Genomic DNA, 17,614 nt, shown 5'->3' with positions numbered 1-17,614 from the left:
TGTATTAAAAAATTCTGTAAGCCCTCAGCCACCCCTGATGCGTTCTCGAAGGGAGGTGAGGGACCTCCCCGTTGTTTACCGGGAATAAACAAATTTCGGTCTCGAGGGTCGGGCTTCGGGGGTCGGGAAACAACCACCGAAGCTGGAAAACAGCGACTGCACTTAGCCCTTTTCAAATGCGTTTTATGGGTGGGTCTGTGACCGAGATTTTGGTATTGGAGGGGGTGTCCCAACTTCACAGTCAGATCAGATCCCTGGGGATCCGTTTGGGGTTAGAATATCGTATGCCTAAAAGGTGACGTTGATTTGTGGACGAGGTAACTGAATTCTTCATTTAATTAGGAGGCTGGAGAGTAATTCAAAGTTCAACAAATTCAGAGACACAAGTTTACGAACTTCTTGGTTTCAGGGTAAGCAGCACAAATAGCGTAGAAATATTATATTAGCAATCAAATGAAATGTGAGAATAATCTCATCAACCTCAATTCCCGTTCGACATGCATTTTTGACCTAAATTGTGATTCAGCTTGAATCACGGCCGTGGGCATATTATAGAACAGTTTCACTCTCCATCATGATTTATATTCCAGATATTCGACTGGTCTCTGGGCAATCATAAATCTCGGAGCCCAGACTCCTCCCAATCTGTTATCAGCCTCACGCAAGGCAATTAATTAACTTTAATGTCCGCATTGCCCTTTGCATTAATTTATAGCCTCTGACTCTTTCTGTTAAGGGGACGCCGATAATCGTAAAGTCGAGTGGGTTTGCAGTTCCTTAAAGCATTCCGTAACCCTTGATATCGCTCTTGTTTTCAGCAATACCGGGCCTGGGAAAGAGCGGAAGTGATTTCAATACCAGCCGTCCAAACAGTCCGCCCACAAGCAACCACACAATCCAGAGCCTCAAGAGCGGCAACAATAACAGGTAAGATTCTACTGAGGTCTTCACTACAGGAGATATCTCCTGAAATGCATACCCATTTCTTTATAATTTTTAAATAATATATCTAATTCCAGCCTCCGACCCCCGAGCGTTAAGAGCGGCATTCCCTCGCCGAGCAGTCCGCAGACCGCTCCCCAGAAGCACTCGATGCTGGACAAGCTGAAGCTGTTCAACAAGGAGAAGCAACAAAATGCGGTAAATGCCGCCTCAGTAGCCAGCAAAACGCAGATCCAGTCAAAGAGGACATCCTCCTCATCGGGCTTCAGTTCCGCGCGCTCAGAGCGCTCCGATTCCAGCCTGAGTTTAAATGATGGTCATGGATCTCAGCTGAAACCACCCAGTATTAGCGTGAGTTCCCAGAAGCCGCAGCCCAAGACGAAGCAGTCCAAGCTGCTGGCCGCCCAGCAGAAAAAGGACCAGGCCAACAAGGCAACCAAGCTGGACAAAAAGGAGAAGAGTCCAGCGAGGTCCTTGAACAAGGAGGAATCGGGCAATGAGTCACGTAGCTCCACAATGGGCAGAACTGGCAAGTCTTCTTTGGTCCGCGGAGTTGGTGGTGTGGAGAAGAACACACCCAAGACGTCCTCGAAGTCCTCGCTGCACTCGAAGTCGGATTCGAAGAGCTCCTTGAAGGCGCCCCAACTCCTCCAGAGTCCCAGTGGCGGGGGATTGCCCAAGCCTATTGCCGCCATCAAGGGCACCAGCAAGCTACCCTCCTTGGGTGGTGGTGCTGGCCACCCTCCGGCTCCAGAATCTCAGCAGAACCAGCAGCTGCTCAAACGCGAAACCAGTGACATATCCTCGAACATATCCCAGGCACCGCCGGCTGAGCCACCCATCAGCACACATGCACATATCCTTCAGAATCAGAATCAGAATCAGACGCCACCACCTCCCTACTATGCGAATAGTCAGCCAACGAGCCACATATCATCGCATGGGTTTCTGAGTGAGCCCAGTACTCCGCAGCACAGCTCGGGTATTTACGGCAGCAGTCGCCTTCCGCCACCAAAGTCCGCCCTGAGTGCTCCTAGGAAATTGGAGTACAACGCAGGACCACATATACTGTCCTCTCCGCCGCACCACCAGCGACAGGGACTGCCGAGGCCGCTGGTCAACTCGGCACCCAACACACCCACCGCTTCGCCAAACAAGTTCCACACGATACCCTCCAAGATTGTGGGCACGATCTACGAGTCCAAGGAGGAGCAGTTGCCCCCACCACCGCCACCAGCCACTGGAGGTTCAATCCTGCCCATGAGACCGCTGCTCAGGGGCTACAACTCGCACGTGACCCTGCCGACGAGGGGCGCTCGCGGTGGCCACCACCCACATCAATCCTACCTGGACTTTTGTGAATCCGACATTGGCCAGGGCTACTGCAGCGATGGCGATGCTCTGCGAGTGGGCGGCTCCCCGGGGGGGTCGCGATTCCACGACATCGACAATGGATACCTTTCAGAGGGCAGCAGCGGTCTCAATGGGCCCAGCTCGTCCGCAGGAGGCATCTCACCCGGAAAGCACTTTCTTAGCATGATGCGGGCCCGAACCCAACTGCCTACCACCATTGAAGAGCGGTAAGTTCCATACTTACATTTTGTTCATTAAGTTTAAATTTAAGGACAATTTTGGTTAAGATTCAATATTGATTTGCTTTTGTGTACTGTTCAAATGAAACTGATGGCTTGCATTAGGAGGAGTTTTAGCGGACTGCAACGCCTTCTTATCATTCTCGGATGGGAGTCTTACTGGGTTATTCTCTGAATTCGTTCTTAAGTTATCAATACTGCCTGAACAATGTAATGCGGCGAGATAAATAATTTCAAGAATTAATTCTTAATATATTAAATAAAAAATTAACAAGAACTGACCATTCAGATTCTCGGACACAAATACCCAAGAGTGTAACAAAACTCTTTGACGTCGTATATAAAAGATCCTAATATCTTTATATCTCTATACCTTTTAATGAAATATTGTAATTCAATTTATTTATTGTCTTTGCTGCCTCCCGCCGTGTGATTTACTGTTCCTGGTGACGAATATTCTTTATGGGATCCGAATCGCTTATATAACATGTTATACACATTAGTATTTTACGAATTACAAAGCAAAAGAAATTGCCTGTGGGATATTTTGATTCCTTCTGCTAATTTGACACCAGCCATCTTCTTACTTGAGCCTTGATTGGCAATGTGGTTCCTAAGGTGAGCACTTACTTTCTCGCCTGTTGCCATGAGTCATCCGAAATTTGCTTCTTAAAGCAGTGTTGCCTCCGCTGACACCAATGAGTCAACCAAAAACTGCCGTTCTTCGATTGTAGCCTGGTATGGCTGGCTGTTTCCAAGAAGATGAACCCTGCATTTGTGTCTTGTAAATGTGGCGTCTTGTTTTGTCGCCTGGTGCGGCCAAAAAGCGAAGTTTAAACGGAAGAATTGCCGGTTCGGGCGCTTCTTTGAGTTCAGGCTTCGGTGCACTTTGGATGTGTTTTGGTGTCATTTCACTCAGCTGGCTCCACGCACAATTGGCCGCACTTTTTGTTTCACACTTTTAACATATAGTACTGACAGCCATTTGAGCACCTCTCATCACCACGTGAAGCAGTTAATTGCATTGGCAGCCACTTGACTACCTCAACAACTTCCTGCAGGATACACAAGGGTATCCACTTTACAAAGGCCAGCTCCGATCCAGCTAAAATTTGCCAATTTGTATGAAATCCACTCGACGTCAACTGCCAGAATCCGTGCTGCGGTATGTCAAATGTCATTTACAAATTGTCAATGGCAGGCCGGAAATCCCCATTGATACCCATCCACCTGCTCGAGTCTATTTTCCAAAAAAGGTTGAAGTTTGCTTTGAACCTCTTAATTTTTAATGTTGAGCTAGATTTCAGTTGGGGAAATATTTGTGTTAATTTTATTTTAAAATTCAAATATATTTCTTAGCAAATATTCTAAATTGAAAGAAGCTACAAACAGATCTTTAACGGATGTTTAACGGATGAAGATTTGTCTATTTACTTTATTCGGAGAACTATTTCATATGTCTTCATATTTTGCCTTGATGCACTGAGTGAGATCATCTTAGCTTCAACCAAATCTTAGTAAATCATTTTCTCAGTACACCATACTCTTTTAAAGAATCATCACTAGATAATAAATTATCTAACCATACATATACATATATGGGTATATAACACATATCTTTAGACTTGTAGATGGTATTGAAATGACTGCCTAAATTAAACCTGGTTTATCTGCTAAAGAATATTAAGAGAACGACCTTTAATTATAATTGTGGGCCATTGGAAAAACAGTAAAGTAAACCGATACATATTAATATAAAACGTGCTGAATGAGTTAAAGTTTTTGTACTAATTTAGTAGCAGGTAAATCATGTTTCGACACAAAAGTTGATATCAACCTTTTGTAAATTGAATGTGGTATTGTTATTAGTTTTGGTTTACCACTTTAAGATAAAATCTCAGACATTTAAAGACGCCATTTTGAATTAATTTATTTTTATTGCAGTTATTTGTTTAACCAGATTAGTATAAAAACGTTCCAACAAATGTGTTTCTTTTCGTATGTTGAAAAGTTGACTTTTACTCAAGCAGACAAATTTACAATTAAAACATCTTGACAATTGGTGCACGAATTTCCAGTTCCAAGCTTATCCATGTGATCTTATTCAACGGCCTTTATAATGACGTTCACAACTGTCTTGAGGATGTCAAGCAACCATCCTCCCTGTGCAGATACTCCATCAACTTTCTGGTTTTGCTGTGCCCGATACTGCCGTATAGCTTTATCGATACCATTCTTCTCCTGAGCTGTCAGTCGTAGGCGACTGGAGTATTTCTCGTAAAAGGCAACCAGCGCGGGCAAATTGCGCACCTTCGTGTATTTATCGACGGAGGAATTGCCGAAAATCTGACTTATTTCTCGGGACTTGGCCGCGAATTCGGCTTCACTTTGAGACTGTCCTGAGCCCAAAAGACAGCTAAGAACAACGAGAAGGCAGCTAAAAATATTTTATATTAAGCCGGCTGGATTAAGATCCCATTTGAGTATTGCTCACCTAATTTGCAGTACGGAATGCATCTTCAATATTGATGTGGAGCTGGGTTCTGTTCGATTGTAACTCATAAGTTGCAGTCTCAATCTCTCCGCTTTATATGTGTTTTGCAACCGTACTGCACCGCTTTCTTATCACTTATTTATTATAGGGTATTTCTCCGAATTCGTTCTCAGGGTATAATTCTGCGAGATAAGGAAGTGCAACATATTTAATGAAACATTCTAAGAAAAGGCGCAATTGGAAATGTATATATTTATTAACTTTTTAAGAAGTGACCTTCTACCACTTTCTTGAAAACAAGAAAGTTAAGAGATATTTATTAGGCTCATATTATGAAATAATTCGGCTTAAAATATTAGGCAAGAGTAGCTGCTTACTATAAAATTAAGTTTTCGAAATTTATTCTTCATTCGTCAAAGAACTTGTCGGAATGGAGTTTTGCCCACACATCACCGCATTTTATTAAAAAGCGCTTTCGTTCTGTGAATGGGAATTTAAATGAAAGTGGGGCTGTCAGAGGCTTTTCACGTTTTCATTAGCCTGCGGTTCTGTCAGCGCGTTTGATCTGTAAAATTAATGCAATACCACTGCCGGAACGAACTGAGCTCTTGTAAATAGGAACAGCTGTCGCTGTTCGAGTTCAGTAATTCTACTACTGAGCGCCTTGCCATCACAAACAGAAAGTGACCCTGGCCCTTGACTCTAAGCCCGGTCACGTAGTGCAGTTTGAAAATATGTGGTAATTGAATTTTAATGCACGTCGCTCAGTGGCAACCTGTCGCATTATCGTCAGGGGTGGAGCCACAGGACCCTCGGCGAGTCCTTGGGGGCAGGAGCTAATCAGTTGCGGCGCAGACACCTGCAGGACATAATTTCCGAAGCCCAACAAGTGAGCCGGTCTTATGACGCCTCAGCATGCGTTGTCTAGCCATGAAAGTAAATCAAAATGCAGCAGGGCGCAAACATATTTCAGCATGGATATGGATATCTGGATGGCCAGCGCAGGGAAAAGGGAACAACTGTGGCATCGGAAGCAGACAGTTAGGTGCAAGCCAGACAGAATGTTTGTTGAGAGGGGGTTAGGGACAGGGGTTCCCCGACTGGACGCACATATGGCGATATCCTCGGTGGCTCGGCGCTGGCCATCGGAAATCCCAGCTACCTCCTTTTATTTAATAAAGCATTTTTCAATGCAATTGATTTATGGTGCGAGCGTGCCATTCTTACACTTTTACCGGACTCGGTAAGTGAAAATGAACTTTTATTGCATTTTTCGAAAGGGAATTTTCCAGAACCTTTTTTAGCTTAAAAATAGTTACAAAATGTGAGCTTCAAGAGGATAATCACCTAATCACCTTAAAATACGAATTAATGCAATTTATTAATGCAATCCTCAGACTCAGTGAACCAAGCAGCGTGGACTAAAAGTGTTTCCTGACCGGGCATTTCCACCTGTCTGCTGTCCACTCGAGTGCTCAATGGCAAACTGACCCTCAACAACCTCGATTTGATACACTTTTTTGGGCTCCATTTTTTCTCATCCACTTTTTTCCGGTTTTAGTTGACCCCCGAGTGTCGGGTGGGTTAAATGAACCGAACATTTTTGGGGTATTCAATTTGTTTGAACCTCCTTTTGCGTTAATGCTCGTGTGACGCATTATGGACGCGTTATATTTATTGAAGTCGTATACAATTCTTGTAGCGTCAGGGAAAAATAAAAGTATTTTGCTCTTAAAGTATTTAAATGTCTATATCTTTTGTATTTGGGCTAGTATAATCATACAACAAAGTGGAAATGATTTTCAATTGTTTATAAAAGGTATTCATTTTTTTCTACATATTAATGGTTTTCTACTTTTCGCTCGTATATAATATTCTGCGGAGATATACATTCTACATGGTTTGAGAAATGACTAAGGATATCTTGTACTTAAACCTATGTTCTCAGTTGTCGACATCCTAGAAATCAGGATGGCAACGCAGGATATCCTTAGGCATCGAAATGGCAACTCAAGATAAGATATTAATTGAAAATTCATATTGGGATTAAAAAGGTTCTTCAAAGTTTATGTGGCTATAAGCTGTTGCTACCGTGCAGAAATCAACCATTTTTGGGTGATACAATTTGAATGCGTAATTAAATTAAATAGTTTTATAAAAAAATCTGATGAATGTATGGTTTAGAAGAAACGAAAAGTATGGTTTTCATTTGACATTCTGCAAACGCAATTTAACAAATTGCGCTGCAAAACAATTGCAACATTTGTCAGGCTTGGCGAATCAAAAACCAGTTGCAGTTTTCCGTATGCCAGAAAATAAAATAGTTAAAGCAGCAGGCGCTGCGGCTCAAAAGCCAACTTCCTTCATTCGAACTCACCCACGGCATGTGCTGCACAATTAAAAGCAACTCAAGGCGTGTGGCCAAGCAATCGTAAGCCTTTAAGCCATAACTGACCTTTCCACATGCCCGAATCAAACACGTTAGTGTGTGTGTACGTATCTGTCTGCGTTTAATACATATATTGTGGCTTGGACTTGGCAAACAGCAGCAGCTGACTTAATTGCTTTGCAATAACTTGGCCACGGCTCCAAGCTATTATTCTCAGTTATATTTTTGGCCAGCATCGCGCCTTTTTAATTATGACTTGGGGAAGAGTAGCAAGCGGCTTTGACTATTTGATTGTTTAGGAAGGCAGAGAGATGATAATCGCAAGTGACCCAAATGACAATTGATTTGTTTATATTATTAATATTATTTGTATTATTTTTACCTTATACATCTGCTTATCATTGTTGTTCGATATTCGATATTCCCTAATTTATCAATTTCAATTGGACAGCCAATTGTACAACGAAATCACTGTTTTCCGTTCCACAAGATTAATGAGCTGCGGCACAATAATGAAATGCCATAAAATGTTCTGTGTGTGCACATGGTGCTTGGATATCGCTGTCAATTAATGAATTTCCATCGTCAACTTGCCAGCCAATCAAGTTTCGCTTTTCATTCACCAAACACTTGTGAACATTTTGCAGATTTTTTTTTCGGTTTTTTCGGTTTTTGGTGCATTGCAAAAGCACAACCAGCCCGCCCTTGGCTCAATTATTTCTGGCGTTTAAGCCGGGCTGACAAACGCCCAAACAGTGCGAAACGAGTTTCGGTTGTTGGCATCAGGAAAAGAGCGAACTCAGTTTCGAACTGGGCTTTTCTCTTAAGTTCGGCCAACAGCTGTATGTGGCTCTCTCCACCGAACTGTGGCTGAAAGACATTTGTTGCTTTGGCAGACAGTTTGCCCGAGAGTGGGTGGGACAGGGACGAGAGAACCACTAACGCACCACCGCACCACCAACCCACTTGGCAGTCGCACGATTCCCTTGCTCTGCTCCTGGCCATGATTCACATCATCTGGCGGGACTCAGGACTTGGCCGAAAGAGAGCAAAAGCGCAGAACTACGGGAAAAAGAAAAACTTAAGCCCGCTTTTTAGATGCACGTACGAGGAACCATAAACCCGAATGACTGTCGTTCTAAGAGAAAGAAATATGACAGCTTTATTAGTGTTTTGGTAGCTGTAAACATATTTTGATCTTAGGAAAACACAAATAAGATTCTGAAAATTTGAAAATAATCTCTTTGCTGAATGGAATGCAGCAGTGTGTTGAATATAGAAAAGTGTTCGTTAATTAAAAAGTTTAATGTAAAATCCCCTGAATATTATTGGCGCAGAGTTTAAAATCTGCAAGTTATTTTTATTCATGGTAAGACAGCCCATTAATATCAATTGCAGGCTGGAGCCATCCTACAAACTTTGCGAGAACTTCCTTTTCGCCAAACTTTCCAACCCATTGCCACATCCAATTCCCCCTTTTGCTGTTTTGGCAAATTATCATGCTCCGGGCTGCTTAACTATTTAACAAGTGCGTGGCCAGCAGAGCACGGACCAAAAAATACGCCCAAAGCCAAAAATGCGAAACTCCAAAGTTGCAAACAGACAGGTATGGCCATACCCAGATGGCGTGGTGTTCGGGTGGGCAGGTGTCTTGAATTCGACTGGCGTTGCATGTCACACAACCTTTTACTTTCAACGCAGAAACGCCAGAAACGTTCTCTTATCCCCAGCGGCTCTCTTTTGGCCGCTCTTAAAATGGCTTTTCGAAATTTCCCTGCCTTTCGAACTTGGGTTTTCCACGGCACAACGGAGAGCAACCCCAGAAACGCATTTGAACACTCGGTCTTTGCGGTTGCCACATGAAAATGCTGCGGAACCAGCGGACGGAAACAGCGCGTTCATAAAAATATTTAAAATTCAGTAAACATGTGGAAAGTTGTAAAATAAAATGAGTTAATAAATACGTTGCGTACGATTTCTGAAGTGACTTGTGCTCTCTCTCTCCTAACAGCTTAAGTGACTCTCAACAAAAAGTATCGGCTTATTCGTAGAGCTTTTTAAAAAGTGTAAACGAAATATTTAGCTTGAAATGAATATATTCAAATGACCAGTGAAGTGTGGTTTATATTCGAGTGCTGGGAAAACAAAACGAATTCCCATGAGTAACCCTAGCTTGCATACTTTTCAGCGTGCGGATAACAATGTTCGTGGAGTGAAAACTTCTCCAATATTTGCCGACATCAGATAAAGGTAAATTTGTTAAATTACTCCGTTCCAATCGGGATCCTACCTTCGCCAGCAAATGGAGGAGCAGCGGGTGTCAATGACTGCCCCGGGGCATTAAACCCTCGGACCGACTTTGACTTCCATTCGAACTCCGGCCTTTGTTTACTCGGTCCTGGTGTGTTTGCTCTGGTGTTTGTCCTTCTGTTTGGCCAAGTTGTATGCAAAGAAGGTCACAAAAAGGGCCCCCTGTCAAAGGTAAACAAACATGGAAGCCAGACCCGCTCGCATTTTCCCACATGTCACCCTAATCAATTTACTCGCTCTGTCTATCAACTGTCCATCAATTTCAACAATTACTTCAAATAGCAGACCTTCTTCTATTCATGTATATTCCAACTAGTTGGAAGCGCCCATAAATCTTAAAAGGGAACCACTGGGGGCCTCCTTTCCAAAAAGGACAACACCAAAAGCAACAGGCAGTGTGTATCCTTCGGAGGACCTGTTTTTTCACCTCTCAACCCCCTCAAGTGGCTTTGCCTAATAGTTTCTGTGCTCGGGCTTAGCTGGAATTTAAAATAAGCTAAGCGGCTTTCGAGGCACGCCTGACTGGGGTCTGAAGAACCACCAGCAACCGCACAGGGTTAAGCTGGTTAAGCTCATCCAGGCGCCATGAGGTTTCAATCCCGAATCAGTTGAGAAGCTGAACAGCGAGGTGGCTTCCGGGTACAAAATAATATTCTGGATAATTCTACAAACGTTGTTAATTTTAATTGCATTCTTTTGAGTTGAGGTGTGATTTCCAAATTAAGCAATAAACACTTGTTGATTACAAGCCATTAAATTGAAGTCATAAGTCTTTAAAACAAGAGGTTTTTTAAATATTTGATCTATTGTGTGGAAGGACAAGGAGTATTCTGAGTTCCTTAATGCGAATATGTTCTTCAAGCCAAACAATCTGATAAACTTCCCCTGTTTCAATGGTCAATGTAAGAGCAATGAACTGCGGAAAACGTTTCCTTTAGTTTCGTGTTCCCGGCATTCCAACCCTCCAGCAAGGTGAAATGGCACTTAATTTAATGTTAAATTTATGTAAGACAGTCAGAGGCTAATAAAAACGCCTCAAACGCTGGCCTGGCATATATAAAACTTTTATGTCGGCCAGCACAGAAAGAGATTCACACTATTGCGGCAGGGAAGAGCGAACGGAGGAAGGACCTGGAAACCCGGGAACACGGCAACAGGACGAGGCAAGACAGGACGGCCCAAACGGGCCATAAACGGGTTGGCCTAAAAACGGCAGAAGTTTGCCGCAGTGGAAACTGTCAAGTGGCGAACCAAAAACAATACCGCAACGCAAACCCACTTTGCATGATTTAGGGCCATAGGGAAAATCGCAATATACCTTGCGATATACCACTTATCCTGCTGCTTATCCTGGCTCACACATATTCCTGGCAAGTCAGATATGTGAGCAGCCGGGAGGTGTGTCCTTTGTATGGGAAATCGATGGCACAATGTGATTAGCAACAGCCAATTACTTGGCGTTGTGGTGGGCTATCGAAGAGGGCTTGTCTTTTGCGTGTCCTCTGACTGAAGGACCCCGAAGTAAACTGACAAGCGACGTAAACAAACTAACTAACTTACCAAATGAGTTTATTAATGAGCAGCCTAAGTAGTTCTGCCAGGTGAAAATAGGGGTAAGAAAGTGGAAAGCCCATTAAGTTCTTTAATTATAACATGCTTGAAAAGGCTAACCCAAAGTACCTTTAGTTTCAACTGAAATGGGAAACTGAAACTGGGAACTCAATACAGCAGCAGATGTCCTGTCATTAAAGCTCGTCTGTCCAAAATAACCCCATGCCTAGTACTTTATATAAGTTTCATTTATCTTCTTCCCTTCTCAATTGTTAAAGTCAACTTGTCCGATGCTTTCTGTATCTCTCATATCCGGTTTTCATCCTGCTCCTCCGAGTGTTTAGCTCTGTCTGTTGTTTGTCTGTAATTTGCAGCTTTCGTAATTAAAATGTGCAACCAAAAACTCAGCTCCTTAATTTTTACAGTCAGCACTATTCTTAGCCATTGGACCGAACTGAAGTATTATGTTTTGGCTTAGCATATTAACAAAGTTTTGTGCTTAATTTAATCTGCATTCGTTTGACGCTTTTATCCGAGGAGCCCTCTGAAGTCCAAAATAACCGGCCAAGAATTTATGTTTCACAAAAACTTTCGCCTTTGAGTGGTCCCCCACACAATGTTTTAACTCACTGGAAGGCCGCTTTTCGTCTTACCAACTGGACCTATTTTCCTGGCTGGCCCATAATTTATGGCCCACACAGTTGGTCGAGTATCGCAAAAGGCAAACAATTGCTTTGGGGAAATACTCCCTGTCGGTTGCATAATTCATGTGGGTCTGCTCGTACGACTGTGCAATTCTTTTTGCTACCCAGTAGTGGCGAGTCAGATGGCTTCAGTGGGATTAGGGCACCTGAAAAGGTTAAACCTAGATGGAAATAAAATGAGAATGAAAAGAATATATTTGCTTTTAGTTATCTGTTTGACAATAATTATATCCCCAAATTAAATATGTTATTATTAATGTGTATAAATATAAAACAATCCTAGAGCACAGAAAGCAAGTGTGGTAAAAAGGATCCCTCTTTGCTACTCAGTTGCCAGAAGCGCCCACCAAATCCTCCATAATATCCTTGACACAGTCCCCGCTCTTTGCCTTGTTTCGAGTGCTGCCTGCTTTTAGGCGGCTTTTCGCCTTGTTCGCCGCCATTTGCAAGGCCATCGCGGAATAGAATCCAGGCTGGGGGGAGCTCGGTTGAAGGTTGCGTGCCAACTCATCTCGGATCGAGCGTGCCACCCACATTCCGGCCTGCATGTTCGACACTTTTATTAATGCGCTCGTAACGCCCGTAAGGCTGTCAGAATTCCATTCACAGAACGTTATCGTGTGCGGGGATAGGGAAGGGAAGGGGATCCGAAGGACACTGTAGCATTGTTTGCTATTTCCTGGGCTGATAAGTCGGTGTACTTTGTCGCCAACGCTTCTTGCTTTGCTGACAGCTGTAATAAATGAAAAGGATTGCAATAGTACATCCTATTTTATATGGTTTACACAAGAAGGAAGCTAAGCATAAAATGAGCTGAAAGAGAGAGATTTTGTTTTACTTCGGTGATTTTTTTACATCGCAGAATTACAATAAGCAGAACTATGGTGATTCTAATGCAATCCACTTAACCACCATTCCCTCTTTGGAGTCATTACCACCTTTCTTTGCCTTTCCTCAAGTCCTGCCCACGACCCCCATTAGTCACTTGTGCGCATACACAAGTGCCTGTGTGAATTAGGGTCACTAATTTTTGTCAAGGACCTGAATTCCACGCCTAATTATCTACGTAAAAGCCCATGCCAGTTTGGCGAATTTCGGAGCCAACTGCCAATTAAAAGCGGCAATTACGCCAATGTGTTGCCACCTCGAAAAGCAATCCCCTTCTGAAAACATGGCCGTCAGAGGCCTTCTCATTTAAATTGAACACGTGCTTTTGGCCAGGGAATAAATTAGCGAGACTAAATTAAAAAATACTCGAACACAGCCCCGAATTTAAACAGACCGACACTCTAAAGCGCAATGAGCACCGCTTGTTTATGGCTTTTCACTTTGTCTTTCCGCCCTGGTTGTTGTGCTCCTGCCACTCGGCTCGGCTCCCATGCAAATTACATTTTGTGCACGAAATTAGGAAGCTCCAGCGGACTAAAATGGCCGAAATGGTGGGAGCAGTGGAGCTGGGAAGTTCGCTGCAGACATGCATGGAATTTCATTTTTGCACTCTCGCCTGGGGAGGCATTTATTTTTTGGCAACACGTTCTACGTATATGCCGCATGTGCTCCTAAAACTAAAGTCCGCGCACTGACATCGATACAAAGTGCACACAACGGCAGGACGGAGCTCTGAAATGCCAGGATTCCATTTAGGAGACGAGGTCCTTGCCACCCTCAAGTACAGTGAACGACGAGGCCTTTATTTTTAACAATAAAGGATGGCCGTGAAGAGTTAGAGCGATTAAAAATTGTTTATAGACGTTAGAAGCAATCTGGATTTAATCAAAATCCAATATTTAATTCGCAATAGTTCCAATACGCATGCCATTCCTCGGAATCGATTCATATCCACATCTGATAGTCCTTGCGTCTTTAAACTTGTTAGCCATGTTGAATACGATGAAAGGCACAAGCTACCAAAATAATAGGAATAGAATAGGAATAATGCCTAAAATAAAGAGAATATCGTATTTCGGTTCCTGGCAACAAAATGCAAAAGAAGGGTGCTGCTTCAAAGTAATGTAAGACCCGCTATTATAACACCCCTTTTTAATATTTGTATTTATTTTTATTGAATAAAACAAGACGAACAAATGCGTTAAAGTGCTCTGGAAGGGTATTAAAAGTTCGGCTCTTAGCTGCGCTCTTCTTCGTTCCATTTCGAATAATGGCTATAAATCCGCTTCCCGTTGCTCCTTTCGAATTCCCTGCTTGTAAGTCTGTTCAGAATGGGTGTATGCCAGTTTCCGTTTCTTTTTTTGACTGCCCGCAAAAAATGTATGCGCAATTTTTTGCAGAAGCTTGACGCTGAAAGGGGAAGAAAAATGCCTCCATTGCAAGGATTCTGTTGCTACGCGTCATTTGTTTGCCTTTTGCCACTGCACTGAAGCTGAAAAGAGTTTGCAGTTCACATTGAATTCGCATACTAAATCCCACAAACTAAATACATTCAACGAGCCCACACAGTCCAAAAGAACGATAAAAAAACATTGTATTGCCACTGAAAGAATAGCACGATATGTTAATAAATAAACTAAACAAAGCGTTGGCCGAAGATGTGTTCCACGGATACGGCGAGTCGCAACTGGTTTTAATCAATTGATGTATGCCAGCGTTTAAGTTAACTATAATTGAATTTAAGGGCGGCGCTCATATTCGCCCACCCATGCTGACTGATATTCCTATCGATTTCACCCACTGGCCGTTCAGGAGGCATCGGGGGTCATTTGACCACCTACACAGTGATATGGCAATCGCTATTGATTTTTGCTTCCGTACGTACCTTTTCCCCAGCTTTTCACTCCTCCCCTTTCATGCATATTGAGTGCGCGACAATTTATGAGCTTTATGTGTCACTTCTGATGCCACTTTCACTGGCATTTTCCGTCCACACCAACCCCACAAGAGTCCCACAAGAGTCCCTCACTCGCCCAAGAGACAGTCACGCATTCTTCGAGGGTTTGACGAGCAGAACCCAACCCTCGGATCCAAATGGACGTCTCAGTTTTAGGGAGAATGTTGTTTTTTCCCTCCAGTTCGGGTCGAGCTGAACTGTAATTGCTTGCTGGGGTGTAGTTGCGTTTTACGACCCAGACAGCTGTTTTCCTCGTCCTTCGGCCGTGTTCCACTTTACGGAGCCCCAAATCATAGCGTACTATTCAGGATTTCAGCACTTTAGTCGCCCTGGAAACCGCTGTGAAACGCAACACCAATTAGTTAATTTATTGGCCAGCTTTCCCGTTGTTGTACCATGAACTCCATCTAGATTGGTGATGCTTTAAATTGTTATAATGTGGATTGATGCCAGCAGAAGCCACATGGAGTACTCGCTATTCCGGCTTTGCGATGTTTTATCTTTGCAATTTCATTTTGCCACTCCGTTTTGCATTATGGCAGGATTTCTGGTTTATTCCAAAACAAGAGAAGATTAGAGCCTGAAATGTATTAAAACCAATTTATCTTTATTATTTTATCAAAAGAGAATGAAACAATAAAAGAAATTTTATCACGTTTAAAATAATTATCCTTTTTGTAACTATTTTATGCAACTTTTTGAGAATTTCACTTGTACTGGAATATTTTGCGAGTGACCGTGGTCGTACTCAAATTCTTTTTAAGTTCCCAAAATTGGAAATAAGATTATTTATTTTATACAAGATATATGTCTTTATTGCTACTACGTTCTAGAAATTACTTTCTCTAGAAAATACTTACCAGCGCAATTCGTGCGCTCGGCAGCAGAAAGTGACTTTCCACATAAATATACAACATTATTTATTGGATCACGGACACGCCCAATTAGTTTTGATATATGGCAGCCAAGCGGAGATGATACCTCCCCATTGCGACGCAGCTTGGATTAGACATGCAATTCTCCGGCTGAGTCTCGACTATGAGGCACTCCCGCTCTGCTCCCAGTCGGAATATCCTTTGTCATTTTAATTGAAAAATGTAGCCATTCCTTGGGACGCCCCTTTCTCTGCCCGCCCGAACACCTCTTTCGCTAGCCACTTGGCAATTGTATTTGCGGATTGTCTGCCAGCTCCTCTGGTTAAGGTCTTTTGTCCGCCTTTGTCTTGACTTTCCGTCGTTTGAATGGCGTTTGTTTGCCCGCTGATTTGGCCATTGTTCGGCAATTTAACTCTTGAATAGAATTTTGATGTGTACATTATAAAAATGTATTTTATAGTACTAATCTAGGTATATACAACCAATTTTAAGGCCTGACTCGCATAAATTAAAAAAAAATTGTTGGCGAAATATACTTAATTGCCCATCCTTTTCCTTTTAAAAAGCGGCTAGGCAATTAGCCTCCATAAACTAATGTTTACATACTTATAAGTACATTATTATAAAGAGATTTGTTCTTCTATTTTATATAATGGTTATAATATATAATCCGTTGTTTGGTCATCTTTTCAGTATTCGCAATAGTCGCGGCTCCTTGGACAGCATTGGAACCGCCGCGAACGGCAGCTCAGCGGCCAGCCAGGCCAGCTCCAGCGGCGGCTCCACCACCACCCACGCCCACGCCCACGCCCACGCCCACAACAACAACAATAACAACAACAATAACTCGGCAGGCGGCAGTAAAATGGATGGCAGTCCCCACCACCGGCCAGGATCTCGGAATGGGCGCGATAACTGGAGCAAAATGCCGGAACCGCTCAACGGCCAGAAGGTGGAGAAGTCGGAGAAGTCCTCGCCATCCCGGCGCAGCATGGGCGGCGGTGGGAGTGGCAGTTCCTCCAAGCAGGGATCGCCCTCCTCCTCCTCGCGAACCAAGGGTGTTCCGCCCAGCTTTGGCTATGTAAAGCGCGCCAACGGCAGCATCGCCTCCACCGCCGAGCAGCAGAACATCGCCATGATGATGGCCACCGGAGGGGCGGCAGCAAATGGACTGCCCTGCGGTCGTACCGCTCATGTATCGGCGGTACCGCGGACCGCCAGCGGTCGCAAGATTGCCGGCGGCACCCAAACCCTGCCCAATGACATGAACAGTGAGTATAAGTAAATGAACACCTCTTATCTTATTTCAAATGTATTGTAATCTGTTACAGAGCTTCCACCGAATACCCAGCATCGGAGCTTTTCCTTGACCGGACCAACGGCCACCCAATTGAGCCAGTCCATTAGGGAACGACTAGCCACCGGATCACACAGCCTACCAAAGCCGGGCAGCGACTTGCACGTATTTCAGCACAGGTAAGTAAACATATTCAAGTGAAGATAATTTAACAATCCAAAAATATAGGGGACTTCCGTACAATTGAGCTTTAAAATTGTTCTATCTTTTAGAATCTCCAATCGAGGAGGTGCTCGTCACGACGGATCGCTGTCCGATACGCAAACCTACGCTGAGGTCAAGCCAGAATATAGCTCATACGCCATGTGGCTCAAGCATAGCAATACGGCGGGCAGTCGGCTGTCTGACGGCGAGTCCGTGGAGCAGCTGCAGATTGGGTCCCCGGCGATGACCCGTCATGGTCACAAGATGATACACAATCGCCCTGGAGGACCGGGTCAGATGGCGGGTCAGATGGCGGGTCAGATGGCGGGTCAAATGTCAGGCAATGAGTCGCCCTACGTGCAAAGTCCGCGCATGAACCGCAGCAATAGCATAAGGTTGGTTATGTTTCAA

At 43.6% G+C, this 17,614-nt stretch overlaps 2 protein-coding genes across 5 annotated transcripts in view; one reads left to right on the top strand and one right to left on the bottom strand.

Annotated features, from left to right (window-relative positions):
• LOC122614110 (protein sickie) overlaps window positions 1-17,614 on the top strand; it is a 131,847-nt gene that overhangs the window by 81,955 nt on the left and 32,278 nt on the right. For all 4 annotated transcript variants that reach the window (XM_043788592.1, XM_043788594.1, XM_043788593.1 and 1 more), the window contains 5 exons: window positions 819-927; window positions 1,020-2,522; window positions 16,396-16,973; window positions 17,034-17,178; window positions 17,272-17,598. In XM_043788592.1, the coding sequence (XP_043644527.1) occupies window positions 819-927; window positions 1,020-2,522; window positions 16,396-16,973; window positions 17,034-17,178; window positions 17,272-17,598 (2,662 nt within the window). The remainder of the gene's footprint in view (window positions 1-818; window positions 928-1,019; window positions 2,523-16,395; window positions 16,974-17,033; window positions 17,179-17,271; window positions 17,599-17,614) is intronic.
• LOC122614114 (protein Turandot E-like) lies at window positions 4,635-5,096 on the bottom strand. The gene is made up of 2 exons (XM_043788602.1): window positions 5,029-5,096; window positions 4,635-4,971 (listed from the first exon to the last, which is right to left on the bottom strand). The coding sequence occupies exons 1-2, from the start codon at window positions 5,094-5,096 to the stop codon at window positions 4,635-4,637; spliced, it is 405 nt and encodes a 134-aa protein (XP_043644537.1).

The sequence above is a fragment of the Drosophila teissieri genome, chromosome 2R (genome assembly GCF_016746235.2).
Source record: "Drosophila teissieri strain GT53w chromosome 2R, Prin_Dtei_1.1, whole genome shotgun sequence".
Lineage (NCBI taxonomy): Eukaryota > Metazoa > Arthropoda > Insecta > Diptera > Drosophilidae > Drosophila > Drosophila teissieri.
The sequence above is the reverse complement of the archived record's forward strand: the minus strand, read 5'-3'. Positions and strand labels throughout refer to the sequence as shown.